General features: G+C 45.9%; 2 protein-coding genes across 2 annotated transcripts in view; both read left to right on the forward strand.

The window, feature by feature from the left end:
• Positions 1–983: 983 nt before the first annotated feature.
• On the forward strand, positions 984–9,225 carry LOC144717324 (uncharacterized). Its single transcript, XM_078592807.1, has 4 exons — positions 984–1,006; positions 1,919–1,987; positions 4,599–4,667; positions 6,065–9,225. Exons 2-4 carry the CDS (start codon positions 1,978–1,980, stop codon positions 6,937–6,939), a joined length of 954 nt encoding a protein of 317 aa, XP_078448933.1. The 5' UTR covers positions 984–1,006; positions 1,919–1,977; the 3' UTR covers positions 6,940–9,225.
• A 4,641-nt stretch (positions 9,226–13,866) lies between these two features.
• The window catches only part of LOC144734587 (uncharacterized), a 42,308-nt gene continuing 35,689 nt past the window's right edge, over positions 13,867–20,485 (forward strand). Inside the window, exons 1-2 of the mRNA XM_078616841.1 lie at positions 13,867–14,032; positions 14,124–14,194. The gene's annotated coding sequence lies outside the window, so the exon portion shown is untranslated. The remainder of the gene's footprint in view (positions 14,033–14,123; positions 14,195–20,485) is intronic.

The following is a 20,485-nucleotide window of genomic DNA, read 5'->3' on the forward strand; positions in this document are numbered from 1 at the left end:
ACAACCTTTGTATTTTGGGCAATCTAACGCGCAAAATTATTTTTTTACACGCTTTTATTTAACTCACTCTGTCTGTTGTTGTCGTATCCTCAAATCTTGTAACTCAACTTTTACCCACTTCCCAATGTGGTATCGACTGCAAACTTGGTATACTTATGTCATACTGATGACAATACTATATTCTATCATTAAATCTACAAAATATATATTTTAAAACAATATTTTTTCGATGTTATGTTTCGGCTTGGGTCTAATTGTCTACGCTCAACTGACGTTGGCTGTAATTGGCCATGGCACCCTTACGTTATGGCAAGCTTCGGGGCCATTTCCTGGAGTCGTGGAGTTCTGCCATTACTAGCACGGTACATTTCATTAAAGCGTGTTTAAAAAAAAATATTTTGCCGGATTGCGTTACCGACGCAGCCGCACGGTAACCACCTCCACCCAAGTGAGAAAACCTTTCTGTATCTCCCGCTAGGATGGCGTGCCTGCTTGGCCCCGCCGCCCCTTCCCTCGCGCTCCCTGCACCCCCCCTCCCGGAGCCGAGCGGTGACTTCCCGGCGTGGCTGGAGGCTCAGGGCGTGAACGAGGAGGTGGCCCGGGCCATGGACTCGGAGCTGGGCATCCGGGACTACGGGGTCCTGCGCGCCTGCGTCGGGGACGGCCTCGTGCGTGCCGAGCTGCTGTCCGCGGCGCGCGACCGCCTGCCCTTCGGCTTCTACGCCGTGCTGCGGCGGTTCGTGGCGGCGCTGCTGCTCCCGGACGAGCCCCGCGCGTCGTCCGCCGGTGCCGCCGCCGCGGTGAAGGACGCGACCCTGGTGAGCCTGGTGGAGGCGCTGCTGGCGCTGCTCGCGGGGCTGAGCCGCGAGTTCTCGGCGTGCGTGGGCCGGCTCGACGCGATGGACATCGGAGCCCTCGCCGGGACCTCGAGTGCCGGGGGGCGGAGAGGGCGCACGCGGCCTCGCGGCAGCCGGGGAGGGCGCGGAGGGCGGCGGCGAGCGTCCAGGTGAACGACGAGGCCGCAGCGAGCGTCGCTTCGGGGGGAAATTGATCGATCGTTGATCATCAGAATCTTTTATTTATTGCTGCAGGAATTTGGTGAGCTTCTTCTTGGTTCTTTCGGTAAAGTCACGTAATGACTTTACCGAAAGAACCAAGAAGATGAATCCCTGCAGTCACGAAAGCTTTAAATCGAAATTTGGTGAGCTGTAAAGCTCTTTTTTACTAGAGGTTTGGGTAGGGGGCACGTGGTCAGAACTTTACAACAACAAACAATACAAAAACATGATGAGAGTGCAAAGTATAGGAAAGGTAAACAAATAACTTTAGAACATGTACAAATAAAACTGAACGATTATTTTTTATCGTACCGGGAAAAGCTCTCTGAGCTATTAGCTTAATTTTCAGAAGCATTCTGGCCACAAATGATAGCTCAACGAAGTGGCTTATCACGTAGACGTTTACAGCACGCTGATTGTAAATGTGGAGGTAAAAAAACCGGAGGACCCGGAGATAAATCCACGGGACCACGGGGAGAGAGAGAGAGAGAGACACGCAAACTCCAAATATGCAGACCTCAGGGTTGGGGATCGAACCCACGACCTCCTGTACACCAGGCGAGGGAGTTAACATCTCAGCACCACGGCGCCCTAATAGGTTCACGGCACCCGTGCAGCACGTTGCCAGAGGCTACTACCATTCACCACATTGTCAAACAAAACCGATTTGGCTCGTGAATTGAATTGCAACCATGAATCACGGCAATTTGTCACACCATCGGTGGGAGCAGTGCGAGGTGGGGGTGTGCGGATGTTGGGTTGGTGGGGGGAGGGATGATGAGGGTGAGTAATTCTTCCGCTAATAGTGTCTCTGGCGATTGCGAATATTTCTTGACTGAGCCGCGGTTGTATTTTCCCAGATCAGTGTGGAGAGGCCCATTCTGTGGCGTGGAATGAACTGAAAAGAGAGACGTGTTCCATGAGCCAAGGTAAGGCGATTTCAAGCTCATGCAATGGGTGGTGCAGTTTGGTGCAGTGGATAGTTGGCACGCACCGTCCTGCGAAATCTTTGGGGCCGTCCATAAATGACGTCACGCACCTAGGGGGGGTGGGGGGTGGTCAGATATTTGTGACGATTTGTGACGAAGGGGGTGGGGGGGGGGTGGTTTGAGAAATGTGACGTCACGTCAAAATGCGCAACTTTAAATAAATATAGACAACACGTTTTACTTAATTAAATATACTTTTTTAATAAATGTTTTCTCCTATAACATCAGAGTGCAGCGGCACATTAAATACGCACTACAATGATAATAGTTTAAAGCGATTTGAAGCATGTTTTATTTTGGGGGGGGGGGGCAGAGCTTTGTAACATCATATTTGAGGGGGGTCTGACTTTTTGTGACGCCGTGTGACGAAGGGGGGGGGGGGGATAAAAAATCGTCCAAAATCGCGTGACGTCATTTATGAACGGCCCCTTTGTCAACCTGCACACGAGTCGATTAGCAAACAAAACGCAAACACTTTCGTCAATAACACTGCGCGGCCTTAAAATAAAAAGTATAACCCGTAAAAACAAAGTTTTTCACTATAAATCCTTTATATGTGTGGCGGCTAGAGTCCTCTCGTCCTCTGGCTTGAGATGGCTGCCACCTATGGGTCAGATGATTGCATTGCACCATTAAGCAATTGGTAATTAAATATAATATTTTTGTCCAAAAAGTGTAAAATTTTTGAATTTTTTTTTCACGAACATTAATTGTCACGCACAACGAGTCTGTGTGCAAAATGTCAGCTCGATTGGATCACGGGAAGTGGGTTAAAAAACGACCGAAAGATTTGCACGGTCCTAAGCAAGCAAGCGAACTTAATATAAAGGATTTAAAAATACATAAATTGGCGACGTTTCAGGCAACGGGCCTACGTAGAGGTGCCAGAGAGATAGACTGCATACAGATTAGACACTGCACTTAGCATCATGGGGCCTGATGATAATTTCCTTCTCGGAATTTTACGATTAATAATAATTAAGAATGTTAGGCCGCATCAGGCCCCATCGGTGTTAAGTGCAGTCTGCAACCCTGATGAAACATGCATCTTTATTCTTCTTGGTTCTTTCGGTAAAGTCACGTAGAAGGGAAATAATCAAATAATAAAAATATAACAATAAAATACAATTCTCACGACTTTCGGCCACAACGCAAGCGGCTGTCCTCTATTTCCCTTCTACGTGACTTTACCGAAAGAACCAAGAAGATGAATCCCTGCAGTCACGAAAGCTTTAAATCGAAATTTATGCATCTTTCTCGTTTAGATTGCTTTTCTGCTTCAAATTTCCACGTGATAAGCCACTTTAAAAAACATTTAAGTGCTCTTGGCACCGTTTGTTCACACACCTGCATTAATTGCACAGTTGGCTACGTGCGGTGCGAAAGAAGTTCAACATACGTACGTACATTCACGCACATTTTACTTATGCGATTTGACCCAAAAATTCAATACGAATCGTTCATTTGTATTTCAGTGTGGAAACTATTTTTATTTGACCAGGTAAGGCCCAACACTGAGCTGTATAGCTCTTTTTCAGAAGCGACCTGGTGATAAATGATAGCTCAACGAAGTGGCTTATCATCGCGTGGAAATTTATTGCAGCCAGATGCTCTAAACGCGTGACGTTGATTCCAAATGCGGAGGGAAACCGCGGGTAACCCGGAGAAAAATCCCACGTGACCACGGAGAGAACATGCCAACGCCAAATATACAGGCATCAGGGGTCAGGATCGAACTCACGACCTGTAGACCTGGCAAAGTATTTAACATACTTTCCACTTAATTCTACGCCAAACAGACGGAACGGGTGGAGTCCACATTTTTTCTGCCAGGGCATGGTACCTCCACGCCCACGGGGAAGGGAATTTTCGCAACTTTTCCGCGACCCATCAAACTTCTAGATTTGAAGCTTTCGTGACTGCAAGGATTCATATTCTTAGGTTTTTTCGGTAAAGTCACGTAGGTAAAAAATGTAAATTAATAAAAGTAAAATAAAAATAAAATAAAAATCACGACGTTTCCGAGGCAACACAAGCTTCTGTCTTCAGGTGGAACCGTCACAGCACGATAGCTGTATCAAGTAAATGAGAGATTACAAGAGATACCACTCCGTATATAAAATGGTTGAGGGGGGGGGGATGGGCCGGGAACGGCCCACTTTTTATTATTATGGTGAGGTGCGGCTTGAGACTACGGCTAGCCTACATAACAAAATGCTGCAAATGAGACCGAGCCTCTGCCATGTAGATGGTAAAAGCACAAAAGCAGGTCAGGATACAGCTATCGTGCTGTGACGGTTCCACCTGAAGACGGAAGTTTGTGTTGCCTCCGAAACGTCGTGATTTTTATTTTAATTTTATTTTTACTTTACTTTTATTAATTTAAATTTTTTACCGACGTGACTTTACCGAAAAAACCTAAGAATATGGACCCATCAAACCCTCGCTGTGCCTCCAATACTGCCGGATCGCAGGCGTGTGTAACCACCGCACTGCAAGTAATTCTGGAGTCACGTAATTAATTTGTGGCTCGCCTCTTCCTTTTGGCCAGGTGAAACGAGCGAGGTACCGATCCCGATGTGGCCAGAGATCAAAACGGAGGCGGTGGATCTCGCTCAGGGTAAGGCGTTTTGCGAGCCCTGGACCGGCTGTTCCACCTACCCTTGGTGGTTTTCCTGCCACACTTGAATCATCATCATCTGCATCACGATCCATGTGGCAGATAGCCCGTAGGCGTCCACTGCACGTTTCCTCATTTGTTTCCACTTTCCTCTGTCTTGCAGTGTCAATACGATCAAGTAGTGGCCACATCTCTCTGGCACGAATCTCTTATGATGTTTCATCATGGGACCTCTTTTGCCAGTACCAAAATATTCTAATAGGGTTTTTCCCCTTTTTTCTGGCAACAAAACTGACACCTTTTGCAAGGAATCATGTTTACATTAACCACAATACTTGCAGTATTTTTTTTTTTGCATTTGACTGCAAGTATTGTGGTTAATGTAAACATGATTCCTTGCAAAAAGTGTCAGTTTTGTTGCCAGAAAAAAGGGGGAAAAACCCTATTAGTATCTTATGATGTTGTCGTCAAGCAATTCTCTGTCTGGTTCTTTTCCCATTTTTCCCGAGCGACACACTTTTCATTTGCCTGCTGTCCATCCTACATATGTGTCCAAATAGTTCCCAGTTTCATTCTCATCACTGCCCGCATCCTGAAATCTTCTGCTATGTGCAACCTTTTTCTCACCGCTAAGTTGATCACACTTACGGCTCTTGGCAATATCATGTAGGCCCGCGCCGTATCGTAATGAGCAGCGTTATCCGTTGAATGATGTTATTTTGGTGACGATGGAGGGATTGTGATACGCTACTCCAAGACGTGACTTTCGTGATCAACGATTCAAGAGCTCTGACTCATCATACAGAGCACTTGTGATTAGGGCTGTTTATCCGTTACCGATTTCTAGACAATAATTTTCGGAATCGACAATCACTTCTCGAAAGTTATGCCATTCGAGAGTTGAACGCTGGTATATTTTAGCAACGAATTTGGCTTTAACACGTAGGCTTGTAAATGTTGTGGTTTCACGCTTCAACACACCGGTGGGCTAAAGCAGTGAACTATTTGTCTTTTGTCAACGTGACACTTTTTTTTGCTGATTGGCCGTGTCGGGTGGTGGAGGGTTACGACACATTTATAAATAACGCGATCTAAACCCAAAAACGTTGATTATGAACAACGAATTTGAACCGATTGGAAGGCGCGCGGGCGTCCAAGCTGTACGGGGCGCGTTGCGACCGTAGCTTTAACAGACTGTAGGGGCAAGTGGTGTTAGCGAGTAGCATCGATGAAAGCCCGGCATGGCATGCAAAAAAATACAACATAAACAACGCCACGTGAGTTGCAGTCGCGTTTAGATCTTTCGTGGAATTTCGGATCGCGTTGCGATCGCTCTGCACTCGTGCCGTCAGATCGTGGGAGAGCCCGATGACGACTCGGCATCCGATCTCTTCTAGGGACGACAAGCGCGGTGATCAGTCACTTCCCGACGATCGCATTCGTTCGATCGGCCTGCCGGCAGACTGCGGGCGGCGAGTGCGCCGCACTCACGGCTGACGCGGTCGCACCTTCGCAGCCGCAGCAGCAGTTTGAGGACGAAAGGGCGGAGTGGGAGGAGGAAGCGGGGGAGGAGGAGATTCGTGACGATGACGCTGCCGTGGCCGCCACCGCCACGTTCGACACGCACATCGTTCTGGAGCAACGGAACGACCCGGCAGACTATTCCATCGCCGACACCTTCGCCACCACCGCCCTCCCGGACGTCGGCGGGAACCACCGCCCGGAGCGTTCGCGGCCGCACAATTGCTCGTTCTGCGAGCGGCGCTTCGAGAAGCCGGCGTACCTCAAGCGTCACGAGCGCACGCACACGGGCGAGAAGCCGTACGGCTGCGACGCGTGCGGCCGCTCGTTCTCGCAGCGCTCGAAGCTGAAGACGCACGCGCGCACGCACACGGGCGAGAAGCTGTACCGTTGCGACGTGTGCGGGCGCGCCTTCGCTCAGCGCTCGGGCCTCGAGTACCACCGGCGCGTGCACACGGGCGAGCGGCCCTACGGCTGCGAGGTGTGCGGCCGAGCCTTCGCGCAGTACGGCAACCTCAAGGTGCACCGACGCACGCACACGGGGGAGCGTCCGCACCGCTGCGACGTGTGCGGCCGCTCGTTCACGCTCTTCTCGGGCCTCAAGTACCACATGCGCACGCACACGGGAGAGAAGCCCTACCGCTGTGAGGTGTGCGGCCGCGCCTTCTCGCAGTGCTCCAACATGAAGACGCACCAGCGCACGCACCTGGCCGACGCGGCCGTCGCCGGCGGTGGCAACGCCTCGCCGTGATCGCTCGTCGTCGTCGTCGTTGTTTTTAAATCCTTTATATTAAGTTCGCTTGCTTGCTTGCTTAGGACCGTGCAAATCTTTTGGTCGTTTTTTAACCCACTTCCCGTGATCCAATCGAGCTGACATTTTCCCCATAGACTCGTTGTGCGTGACAATTAATGTTCGTGAGAAAAAAAAAATCCAAAATTTTACACTTTTTAGGACAAAAATATTATATTTAATTACCAATTGCTTAAAGGTGCAATGCAATCATCTGACCCATAGGTGGCAGCCATCTCAAGCCAGAGGACGAGAGGACTCTAGCTGCCACGCATATAAAGGATTTATAGTGAAAAACTTTGTTTTTAGGGGTTAATTTTTTTTGTTTAAGCAAGGTGAAAGTGAACGGTGCAACCGCTGTAATTGCTCACTCAAGACACTGCTGGCGGAAGGTCATCTTGCACTGGAGGGAGCTCAAGGGAGCCGCTCTACAAGGCGTTTTGGTTCGATTCTTCCATGCTGGCCCGGACGGCCCAATAAAGGATTCTTATACTTTTGTTTTTTTTTGGTAAAGTCACGTAGGTAAAGAAATTTAAATAAAATAAAAAATTATTGAATAAAATAAAGGATAAAAAATTCAAAAATGTAATTAATAAAACTTTAACTATAGTAAAAAAAATTATAGCTGTGATTTTCACACCTGATGATGATTGCTTGTCGATTTAAAGCTTTCGTGACTGCAGGGATTCATCTTCTTGGTTCTTTCGGTAAAGTCACGTAGAAGAGAAATAATAAAATAATAAAAATAAAACGTGATAAAATAAAATTCTCACGACGTTTCGGCCACAACGCAAGCAGCCGTCCTCAGGTGAAGAACAGGTCTGTCCTTCAGACGCTGTCTTTCCGACAGCCCTGTTCTTCAGCCGTGGAATCGTACTGTCTTGAACCTTTCTTCCGATTCCGTTTCCGATGACGTATTTTCTCCTGAAGCACGCGCGTACGTGCACGTCATCGGAACGGATCCGAAAGAAAAACTGAAATAAAATAACTTTACTCGTACCGAGGCTCCCACAAGGCCATGCGGGAGGGCGCGTGGCACATTTTTGCGCCAGCCATCGTGGAGTGTGTCGGTCGTGTGGCTACGGTTCTCTGCGGTGAGTACGACGTCTTTAAAAACAACGGCGCTACTACGCCTCTCTGAATAAAATGAACGCCTACCCGCTCACGCGTTCCGAGGTTCGGCGGTGAACGGGACCCCCCCCCCACAGCCTGCAACTTGCAGACGTCTCCGAACGGGAAGAGGGTTATGTCGCAGGCTTCAGAGCGCAGCAAGGCAAACACCCGATGGGTTACAAGATGCTAAAATAAGTAAAAAATTATTATACGAGTTTCGTTATTTTTTGGGGTATTCTTTTCCGTAGCGCAGCGGGGATGTTCCAAATAAGCATGGGATTGACGAAGTCTGTAATCGGACCAATAGTATCGCTGTTATTTGTAAATTGTTTTTTTTCCCACTTAACACTGTTTCAAAGATCGCTTCCCAGCATCCGCACCTTGGGGAGGTGAGTGACAAAGGGAGAAGGGGGTGAGGCAGCGAGGAGGAGTTGTGACCAATGGACACGGCTGCCGTGTTGGCCTGGTTAACCCTCAGGCACTGCTGCTGCTTATTGTTGCTGCTGTGTCTTTGCTTGTTGTCCTTCCTCCGCACCTCCTATGAGCACGGTCGGCTACGTCAGAGGTCGCAACCGGGTACCCGATACCCGTACCTTACCCGATACCCGGCTACCCGTACCCGGCCGAGTACGGGTACCCGTTTGCGACCCTGGTGCGGCCGGGTACGGGTAGGCCGTGAGTCACTGGTGAGTAACCGTTTGTCACTCATTTCCCAACGTCTTGTCTCTTCTCACAATTCAAGTTCCTAGAATCAACCCACCCGCGCCTGCAACGTGGCTTCATCCCAGAGGTCGCAATCAGGTACCCGATACCCATACCCTACCCGTACCCGGCCGGGTACGGGTACGGCCGGGTACGGGTACCCGTTTGCGACCCTGGTGCGGCCGGGTACGGGTAAGGAATCAAAACCCGTTTGCGACCTCTGGGCTACGTACGGTGCGAAAGGAGTTCACCATGCCCATGCACGCACGTATGCGCATCGGAAACGTTTCACGGCCGAGGTGCGGGAAAAGAACGACTCTTGTCGGAAAAAAGGTCGGGCAGTGCCCTGCCTAGAAATATGCGGTTATTGATATTCGTTTATATTTTTTGTTACAAATTAAAATAAAGTCTGTGGAATATCTGTACCCCCCCCACCCACCCCGTTTCTCCCATTGCTCGTGCTTTGTACTGGGTTATGGTTCAATAAAAAACACAACCGTTTACAAGTACTATAAACCATTGGAACCTTATTTGCCAGTAGCAAAATATGATCATTGTTTTTTTACCCTTTTATCTGGCAACAAAACTGACACCTTTTTTTACAAGGAGTCATGTTTGCATTGACCACAATACCTGCAGTCGGAATGCAAAAAAAAAGAGACTAGGCTCTAAAGAAAGCTGTCTCGGGTGTGGACCAATCAATTTCAAGGACAGTGCATATCATTATCAGAGTTGTGTTTTTTGTTTGCATTCCGACTGCAGGTATTGTGGTCAATGCAAACATGACTCCTTGTAAAAAGGTGTCAGTTTTGTTGCCAGATAAAAGAGTAAAAAAGTACTATAAAACCAAGCTAAATGCTTAAACAAAGTTATTTTGTTTTTTTGGCATTTTTTTTACTGCTTAAAAAGAATCGAAATATGGGTGCCCAGTTGTAAGAGGGACATCCCTCCGTGCCCCCCACCCCCCTGCCCCCCAGCTGTCGTACTGCAAGTCTGTATTTACGGCACTTACAGATAAAAAAAAGTAAATAAAGGAAGCGCCTTAGGGGCCGTCCATAAATGACGTCACGCACCTAGGGGGGGTGGGGTCAGACATTTGTGACGATGTGTGACGAGGGGGGGGGGTTTGAGAAATGTGACGTCACATCAAATACTTTTTAATAAATGTTTTCTCCTACAACATCAGAGTGCAGCGCCACATTAAATACGCACTACAATGACAATAGTTGAAAGCGATTTGAAGCATGGTTTATTTTTTTTTGGGGGGGGGGGGGGCAGAGCTTTGTGACGTAATATTTGAGGGGGGGGGGGGTCTGACTTTTTGTGACGCCGTGTGACGAGCGGGGGGGGGGGGTCAAAAATGGACCAAAATCGCGTGACGTCATTTATGGACGGCCCCTCTCTCTCTCCTCGTGGTCGCGTGGAGTTCAGATAGCGCTCGCCACCAACGTTAGCCCTGGCCTGGGAATCGAACTTGTCTTGAATCCTTGGTGCTGATTGGTAGCGAATCATCGGCTATTCACTCAGAACGGTTTGTATGTACTGTGTGTTTCATTGGAGTTGAACAAAGCGCGTTTGGCAAGAATACATATATTCTTGTTTCTTTCGGTAAAGGCACGTAGAAGGGAAATAATAAAATAATAAAAATATAAAACAATTAAAAAAACAATTGTTTGATATTTTTATAATTGTATTATTTCCCTTCTACGTGACTTTACCGAAAGAACCAAGAATATGAATCCCTGCAGTCACGAAAGCTTTAAATCAAAAGAATACATATGTTTGATAATACGCGTAAATATATAAATGTGTCGTTAAACCCGCCACCACCCGACAGCCATTGTCATGTAAACAGAACATGCCAATCCGTCACTAGCACAGCACGTCAAGGAGCATACACCATCACGCGAACTCCGGCCATCCTGCGCAGCATCAGCGGCTTTTGGCTGCCCATCGAAACTTTCAGATGCGCTTCTGCGGCCGTCTGGAACGCTCTTCCTTCCCACATTAGGAAGCCACTGGAGTTACACACTTTAAAATCTGCACGTTACCCTTCCCCCGCACGCCTTCGATGATCACGGTTGGCTACGTACGGTGCGAAAGAAGTTCAACATACGTACGCACATGCATGCGCCGTTTCATGAACCCCGGCAAACGCGAGTTCGATTCCTAGGACACGGCTAACATCAGCGGTGAGCAATATCTGAACCGGTCTTGGTGGTCACCGCAACACGCGCTTTTAGATGCGCTGCTTCTGTGGCCGTCTGGAACGCTCTTCCTTCCCACATTAGGAAGTTACTGGAGCTACGCGCTTTAAAATCTACACGTTACCCTTCCCCCACTCGCCTTCGATGATCACGGTTGGCTACGTACGGTGCGAAAGAAGTTCAACATACGTACGCACATGCATGCGCCGTTTCATGAACCCCGGCAAACGCGAGTTCGATTCCTAGGACACGGCTAACATCAGCGGTGAGCAATATCTGAACCGGTCTTGGTGGTCACCGCAACACGCGCTTTTAGATGCGCTGCTTCTGTGGCCGTCTGGAATGCTCTTCCTTCCCATATTAGGAAGTTACTGGAGCTACGCGCTTTAAAATCTACACGTTACCCTTCCCCCATGCGCCTTCGATGATCACGGTTGGCTACGTACGGTGCGAAAGAAGTTCAACATACGTACCCCTGGATGGTCCTTACCGCCGTCGATAAACGAGAGCTTGTATTATGCCTCGCCAGCGGGCCATTAATTACTTTCTCAGCAACCCTCGTACATGAACGAATCAGAATCGTTATTTATATTGTAAAGAATGCTATCATCGCCCCCCCCCCTTTACTGTGAAAACTTGGTAGGTACCCCTCCTGAAATAGTCATGAAGCTCAGGAAGGCATTTCTGGGTAAGCAGGCATAGTAATAATAATTATAATTAGATGTAGCGTTACAACACCATGTGAGACTAGGCTCTAAGGAAAGCTGTCTCGGGTGTGGACCAATCAACTTCAAGGACAGTGCATACATTATCAGAGTTATGTCCTTTGTTTGCATTATGACTGCAGGTATTGCGGTCTATGCAAACATGACTCCTTGTAAAAAGGTGTCAGTTTTGTTGCCAGATAGAAGGGTAAAAAAAAACAATCATCATATTTTTACCGGCAAATGAGGTTCCCATAGCGTTACATTGTTACAGTACTTTTTTTTTATAGAAAAAAAAGTTTAACACGTAGTAGTAGGCTTTCGCGACAAATATTATCCATAATAGAGGTTTTTTTTGGGGCTTAGATCGCGTAAATATGAATGTGTCGTTAAACCCGCCACCACCCGACACAGCCAATTAGCAAGGTTTGTTACTAGTGTGGTGGCAGCGTTGGCCACGATTTCCACTACTCGTAGCCGGCAGTACTCGCTCAGGCCGGGTAGAGAGCTGAAGGGAAGCCAGCCCTGCTCAAGAGTAATGATGGGCAGATAGCCCGAGGCAATCCCTGGGGGAAGGGGGGGGGGCATCGGGACCAACGGTTGGGACCCCAGGCCCCCGGAAGTGGGCTGGAGGATGAGGTCATTCTCCAGGGCCTTCGAGATGGTTCTGGTTCTTATACGCTACATTACTATACACTACACTAATACACTATTATACACTCCATTACTATACACTACACTACTATATACTACACTATACGCTACTATACACTACACTATACACTACACTATTATACACTACATTACTATAAACTACGCTAGTACACTCTACACTACACTATTATACACTCCATTACTATACACTACACTACTATATACTACATTATACGCTACTATACACTACACTATACACTACACTATTATACACTACATTACTATAAACTACGCTAGTACATTCTACACTACACTATTATACACTCCATTACTATACACTACACTACTATATACTACACTATACGCCACACTAAACCATACCTGTCAACCCATACGGTTTAGCCGTATTGTTGTGCAGGGAAGGTAGGGCACCGATAAGGGGCCGTCCATAAATGACGTCACGCACCTAGGGGTGGGGGGGGTCAGACATTTGTGACGATGTGTGACGAAGGGGGGGGGGGTTTGAGAAATGTGACGTCACATCAAAATGCGCAACTTTAAATAAATATGGACAACACGTTCTACTTAATTAAATAGACTTTTTAATAAATGTTTTCTCCTGCAACACATTAAATACGCACTACAATGACAATAGTTGAAAGCGATTTGAAGCATGTTTTATATTTTTGGGGGGGGGGGGGGCAGAGCTTTGTGACGTCATATTTGAGGGGGGGGTCTGACTTTTTGTGACGCCGTGTGACGAAGAGGGGGGGGGGGTCAAAAATCGTCCAAAATCGCGTGACGTCATTTATGGACGGCCCCTAAGGGGTGAGGGGGGGTGACAGATATGACTATTCACACAGCCAGTGCCCCCCCCCCCCACACACCTGACTATAAGATCACTTATTTATTTATGCCCCCCTTCTTTCTCCGATTGACAATCGTTACTCTGGTTCTTTCGGTGAAGTCACGTAGGTTTAAAATAAAATTAAAATAAATCACGACGTTTCGATTGCAAACACAAGCAATCATCATCAGATGATCGTCGTGATTTTATTTTATTTTTCTACCCCACGTGACTTTACCGAAAGAGCCAAAGAGTATGGATTCCTGCAGTCACGAAAGCTTCAAATCAAGATCGAACCACTGTACATCTTTGCTATTTTGTTTCTTTCGGTAAAGTCACGTAGAAGGGAAATAATACATTTAAAATAAAAGAAAAAATATTTATATTACTTTTATTATTTTTTCTTAAAAAACAATCAAACATATTTTTATTATTTTTGATTATTTTTTATTTCAAAAAATAATATTTCTATTATTTGTATAATTCTTCTTATTTTATTATTTCCCTTCTACGTGACCTTTACCGAAAGAACCAAGAATATGAATCCCTACAGCCACAAAAGCTTTTCATCGAAATTTTACATCGTTTGCTCTTGGCGTCGGAAGCAAATTCGCCGCGGTCCCTCACCACCACCCCCCCCACCACACCTCACCCAGCGCGAGGCACCGCGGCGAATCTGCGGCTAGCAGAGGCGTTGATGGTGGTGGTCGCCGCCGTTGAAACAGCAACAGCAGCAGCGGCGGCATTGGCGGCGTGTTCGTGTGTTTTTAAACCTCAACTACCACAATTCTCTCAGCGCTGCGGTGGCAGAAAGTTGTGTCTTTTTGGTGAGCGGGCGGTTGCAGATAGGAGGTTTTTTTTATTTATTCTTAGCCGAAGTCGTTGAACATCGCTTTTTTGTGTTGTTTGTTTTGTTAGAAAATCCACGGCGAGATACCGGATCGAATCGTCGACAACTCGCTCCGTTGGAAACTCCGGATTGTAGTTCGGTGAGTAACGCCATCGCTCAAAACTCCTAAATAATTGGGTGGACTTAGTCCCCCAATCACTCGCTCGTAGTCAATAACCCTCCCAATCACTCGCTCGTGGTCAATAACCCTCCCAATCACTCGCTCGTGATCAATAACCCCCCCAATCACTCGCTCGTGATCAATAAACCCCCCCAATCACTCGCTCGTAATCAATAACCCCCCCAATCACTCGCTCGTGGTCAATAACCCTCCCAATCACTCACTCGTGATCAATAACCCCCCCAATCACTCGCTCGTAATCAATAACCCCCCCAATCACTCGCTCGTAATCAATAACCCCCCAATCACTCGCTTGTAATCAATAACCCCCCAATCACTCGCTCGTGATCAATAACCCCCCCAATCACTCGCTCGTGATCAATAACCCCCCAATCACTCGCTCGTGATTAATAACCCCCCAATCACTCGCTCGTGATCAATAACCCCCCAATCACTCACTCGTGATCGATAACCTCCCCAATCACTCGCTTGTGATCAATAACCCCCCCCCCCCCCATCACTCGCTCGTGATTAATAACCACCCAATCACTCACTCGTGATCAATAACCTCCCCCAATCACTCGCTCGTGATCAATAACCCCCCCAATCACTCGCTAAACTGCTCCCCACACACACTCGCTCATCTAAACTAATGACTATCTAATTAAACACTACTCGCTCAAAACTCCTGGTCAACTCACTAAACTACTCCGTCACTCACTCAAGATAAGGGGCCGGCCATAAATGACGTCACGCACCTAGGCGGGGGGGGGTCAGACATTTGTGACGATGTGTGACGATGGGGGGTTGAGAAATGTGACGTCACATCAAAATGCGCAACTTTAAATAAATATAGCCAACACGTTCTACTTAATTAAATAGACTTTGTAATAAATGTTTTCTCCTGCAACATCAGAGTGCAGCGCCACATTAAATACGCACTACAATGACAATAGTTTAAAGCGATTGGAAGCATGGTTTTTTTTGTAACGTCATATTTGAGAGGGGGGTCTGACTTTTTGTGACGCCGTGTGACGAAGGGGGGGGGGGTCAAAAAGCGTCCAAAATCGTGTGACGTCATTTATGGACGGCCCCTAAGTTTCAAGTTACATTTGTTTAACACCAGCCGAGAAGTCAAGAGGCCAGGATAGGAGTCTCGTTTGCAAGGGTGATCCTAGCCATTAATCTGACGGAAGGGGGCGATGATTGCTATGGGGCGCCACGGTGGCTAGGAGATGTTAACAACCTCGCCGGGTGCACAGGAGGTCGTGGTTTCGATCCCGACACTGACGCCTACTGTATATTTGGAGTTTGTGGTGTCTCTCTCTCATCATCATCACGGTGGCTAGGAGATGTTAACTACCTTGCCTGGTGTACAGGAGGTCGTGGGTTCGATCCCGACACTGACGCCTGCTGTATATTTGGAGTTTGCGGTGTCTCTCTCTCATCATCATCACGGTGGCTAGGAGATGTTAACTACCTCGCCGGGTGCACAGGAGGTTGTGGGTTCGATCCCGACCCTGACGCCTGCTGTATATTTGTAGTTTGCGGTGTCTCTCTCTCATCATCATCACGGTGGCTAGGAGATGTTAACTACCTTGCCTGGTGTACAGGAGGTCGTGGGTTCGATCCCGACACTGACGCCTGCTGTATATTTGGAGTTTGCGGTGTCTCTCTCTCATCATCACGGTGGCTAGGAGATGTTAACTACCTTGCCTGGTGTACAGGAGGTCGTGGGTTCGATCCCGACACTGACGCCTGCTGTATATTTGGAGTTTGCGTGTCTCCCTCTTTCTCTCTCCCCGTGGTTGCGTGGATATTTTCTCCGGGTCCTCCGGTCTCTCCCCCCCCCTCTACATTGAGAATCATCATCATACGTTTATCTGGCTGTCGCCTGATGATGCTACTTGCAATTGCTGGCAAAACGTCGTACTCGAATTGTCAATGTTGTGGGTTTACTCTCCAACACAGCGGTGTTCTGTACTAGTAACGAATCTGCGTGTTTTGTTTCCGTGACAAACCTTACTGATTGGCTGTGGCGGGTTTAACAACACACATTTACGCGATCTAACCCCCAAATAAAACCTCTTATTGATGCGTTTAAAATATTTGGCCGCTATACATTTCCACGTGATGCTGATAAGCCACTTGGTTGAGCTATCATTTGTGATAGCCAAGTCGCTTCTGAAAAACGATCTCCATAGCTCAGTGGGGCCTTTACCTGGTAAAATAAAAACAAATTGTTTGATTGGAACCTCATTTGCCAGTAAAAAATATGATAATTGTTTTTTTACCCTTCTATCTGGCAACAAAACTGACACCTTTTTTACAAGGAGTCATGTTTACATAGACCACAATACCTGCAGTCATAATGCAAACAAAAAAATAACTGATAATGTGCACTATCCTTGAAGTTGATTGGTCCACACCCGAGACAGCTTTCCTTAGAGCCTAGTCTCACATGGTGTTGGACCAGATTTGAAAGCTGTCTTGGGTGTGGACCAATTAACTTCAAGGACAGTGCATACATTATCAGAGTTGTGTTTTTTTTTGCATTATGACTGCAGGTATTGTGGTCTATGCAAACATGACTCCTTGTAAAAAAAAGTGTCAGTTTTGTTGCCAGATAAATTGGTAATAAAACAATTATCATATTTTTTCTTCTGGCAAATGAGGTTCCAATGGCCGTACTCTTGCGAATGACCTCGAGGGGGAAAGTTAACGTCGGCTGTGTACGAAGCGGACGGTGTGGAGTGGTGTCACGGTTATTATTCCCGCAGTGATAACCGGGGCTGCCCGAGGATTCGAACCGTGAACCTCTGCGACAAGTGGTTTGAACGTGCTACTTGCAAGGCCTTGCTACTGTACACCACTGTAAACCTTGAGGGCTGGGGTTTAATGAATAACTATTTTAATTAGTAAACTATTTTTCGATTTAAAGCTTTCGTGACTGCAGGGATTCATCTTCTTGGTTCTTTCGGTAAAGTCACGTAGAATGGAAATAATAAAATAATAAAAATAAACATAATAAAAATTATTCTCACGACGTTTTGGCCACAACGCAAGCAGCCGTCCTCAGGTGGAGAACAGGTCTGTCGAGTAGACAGAGTCATCATTCAGACTCTGTCTTCTCGACAGACCTGTGCTCCACCTGAGGACGGCTGCTTGCGTTGTGGCCGAAACGTCGTGAGAATTCTGTTTTATTTTTATTATTTTATTATTTCCATTCTACGTGACTTTACCGAAAGAACCCAGAAGATAGTAAACTATTGATAAATCACCAATAAAAGAGCCTTGTGAGGGTTGGCGACAGATTCATTGGAAGCCACTGGAGTTGCACACTTTTACATCTAAATTGAAAACGAATTTCTTCATCATGAGGCCTCCTTTGCCAGTACCAAAATATAATAATAGGGGGTTTTTCCCCTTTTTTTGGCGACAAAACTGAAACCTTTTGCAAGGAATCATGTTTACATTGACCACAATACTTGCTGCAGTCAGATGACACCATCTGGTCGAACACCGTATGAGACTAGGCTCTAAGGAAAGCTGTCTCTGGTGTGGACCAATCAGTTTCAAGGACAATTTATAAATTATCAGATTGTGTTTTTTTGCATTCTGACTGCAAGTATTGTGGTTATTCACGTAGAATGGAAATAATAAAATAAAAAAATTAAACATGATAAAATAATTCTCACGACGTTTGGGCCACACCGCAAGTAGCCGTCCTCAGGTGGAGAACAGGTCTGTCGAGGAGACAGAGTCTGAATGACAAGCCCCAGGCTTGGAGCGACTATTTACGCTGGGATGGAGGGGCGTAGAGCGCCTTGACAAAATAATTTGCATATCAAGAGGAATTTAGCATATTTATGGGAAATGCAGATATGCGATTAGTACTAACTGTGAAATGCGTAGGAGGTTTGGCGAGGTGTTTAAAGTCATTATGCCCGTGCATTATGCAGGATTAGCAGCATTATTGAATTTCTGCATAGCCGCTTGTTGTGTTTAGTTTGCTGTCCTTTCCCAGCACCTCCGATTAGCACGTTTGGCTACGTGCGGTGGCGAAAAGAAGTTCAACATACGTACATTCGGGAGACTTTCATCCAGAAGTAGATAGTAGATCATCACTGACTATGATTATGCACAAATGGAAAGTTAAACCCCCCCCAACCCGGTTCAGTGTGCGACTGTGGTCACCCAGCACAGAACCGTGGTACATGTAACGACTCAAATCCCGATTCACAAATACATCGCGGCAATGCACCACTCTGCTACCCCTAACACAACCATCCGGCTCATTGAAACCACCTTGGTGTCAAATTGTAGTTGGTGCTGCACATCAACATCGACCCGTCTCGTTGGTTTTTTCGGTAAAGTCACGTAGGTAAAAAATAAAATTAATGAAAAATGAAAAACGACTTAATTAAATCGCCGACGTTCTTCTGAAGACGGAGGCTTGTGTTGCGCCCGAAACGTCGTGATTTATTTTATTATGTTTTATTTGTATTATTTCCCTTCTATGTGACTTTACCGAAAGAACCAAGAAGATTAATTTAGTTTTCTTGGTTCTTTCGGTAAAGTCACGTAGAAGGGAAGTAATAAAATAATAAAAATAAAACGTAATAAAATAATTCTCACGACGTTTCGGCCACAACGCAAGCGGCCGTCCTCACCTGCTTGCGTTGTAGCCGAAACGTCGTGAGAATTATTTTATTGTTTTATTTTTATTATTTTATTACTTCCCTTCTACGTGACTTTACCGAAAGAACCAGGAAAATGAATCCCTGCAGTCACGAAAGCTTTAAATCGAAAATTAATTAAGTTTTTCATTTTTAATTTATTAATTTTTTTGCTGACGTGACTTTACCGAAAAAAACAAAGAGTATGGATCCTTGCAGTCACAAAAACTTCAAATCTAACCTCAATACAATTCTTGTTCCTGGGTAGTAAGTGTTATTTCGTAATTGCTTATGCCTAAAAAGTATAGGAAATAGCTATTATTCCCCACAAACTTTGATTTTTGTGACCAGGACAGTAATATTTAGAAATGTACCTATTTTCAATGAGAAAACGGACGAATGTGCGTCTCTTCGTTCACGTAAAGTCGGAAAAAAACAACATATGAATGAAAATTAACATGTATTTGTTACACAGTGTAATGGGAAGGGGCTGTTCTCCCGACACGACAAACACCATTGGCAATCCTGCAAAGCGTTACTCAATTACGCAGACCCCCTGGGATGATTGATCGGCTCAGCTGACCCCCAGACCGGAATTAGAACTTGCAACCTTTTGATTGTGAATCGGACACTCCAGACCGCATTGACCAACTTTAGCCAGTGTGGTCACGGTTTTATGTTTACATTGAAGCTTTCGTGACTGCAAGGATTCATATTCTTAGGTTTTTTCGTGACTTTATGGAAAAAACCTAAGAATATGAATTATGTTTACATTTTCTTGGTTCTTTCGGTAAAGTCACGTAGAAGGGAAGTAATAAAATAATACAAATAAAACATAATAAAATAATTCTCACGACGTTTCGGCCACAACGCAAGCAGCCGTCTTCAGGTGGAGAACAGGTCTGTCGAGAAGACAGAGTCTGAATGGCACGCTCCAGGCTTGGAGCGACTATTTAAGCTGGGATGGAGGGGCGAAGAGCATCTTGACAAAATAATTTGCATATCAAGAGGAATTTAGCATATTTATGGGAAATGCAGATATGCGATTAGTACTACTTGTGAAATGCATAGGAGGTTTGTACTACTTGTGAAATGCGTAGAGTCTGAATGATGACTCTGTCTTCTCGACAGACCTGTTTTCCACCTGAGGACGGCTGCTTGCGTTGTGGCCGAAACGTCGTGAGAATTATGTTTTATTTTTATTATTTAATTACTTCCCTGCTACGTGACTTTACCGAAAGAACCAAGAAGATGAATCCCTGCAGTCACGAAAGCTTTAAATCGGAGCTTAGATTAGTTTACTTTATATTGGATATATTTTAAAAGTGATTAGTTTATCTTCTTGGTTCTTTCGGTAAAAATAATAAAAATGAACCATAATAAAATAATCCAATTCTCACAAGAGTGAGAATTGTATTTTTTTATTATGTTTTTTTTTTATTAAATAAAACATAATAAAATATTCCAATTCTCACACGAGTGAGAATTGTATTTTTTTATTATGCATCATTTTTATCATTTTAGTATCTCCCTTCTACGTGACTTTCCCGAAAGAACCAAGAAGATGAATCCCTGCAGTCACGAAAGCTTT

The sequence above is a fragment of the Lampetra planeri genome, chromosome 3, assembly GCF_965212315.1.
Source record: "Lampetra planeri chromosome 3, kcLamPlan1.2.h2, whole genome shotgun sequence".
Lineage (NCBI taxonomy): Eukaryota > Metazoa > Chordata > Hyperoartia > Petromyzontiformes > Petromyzontidae > Lampetra > Lampetra planeri.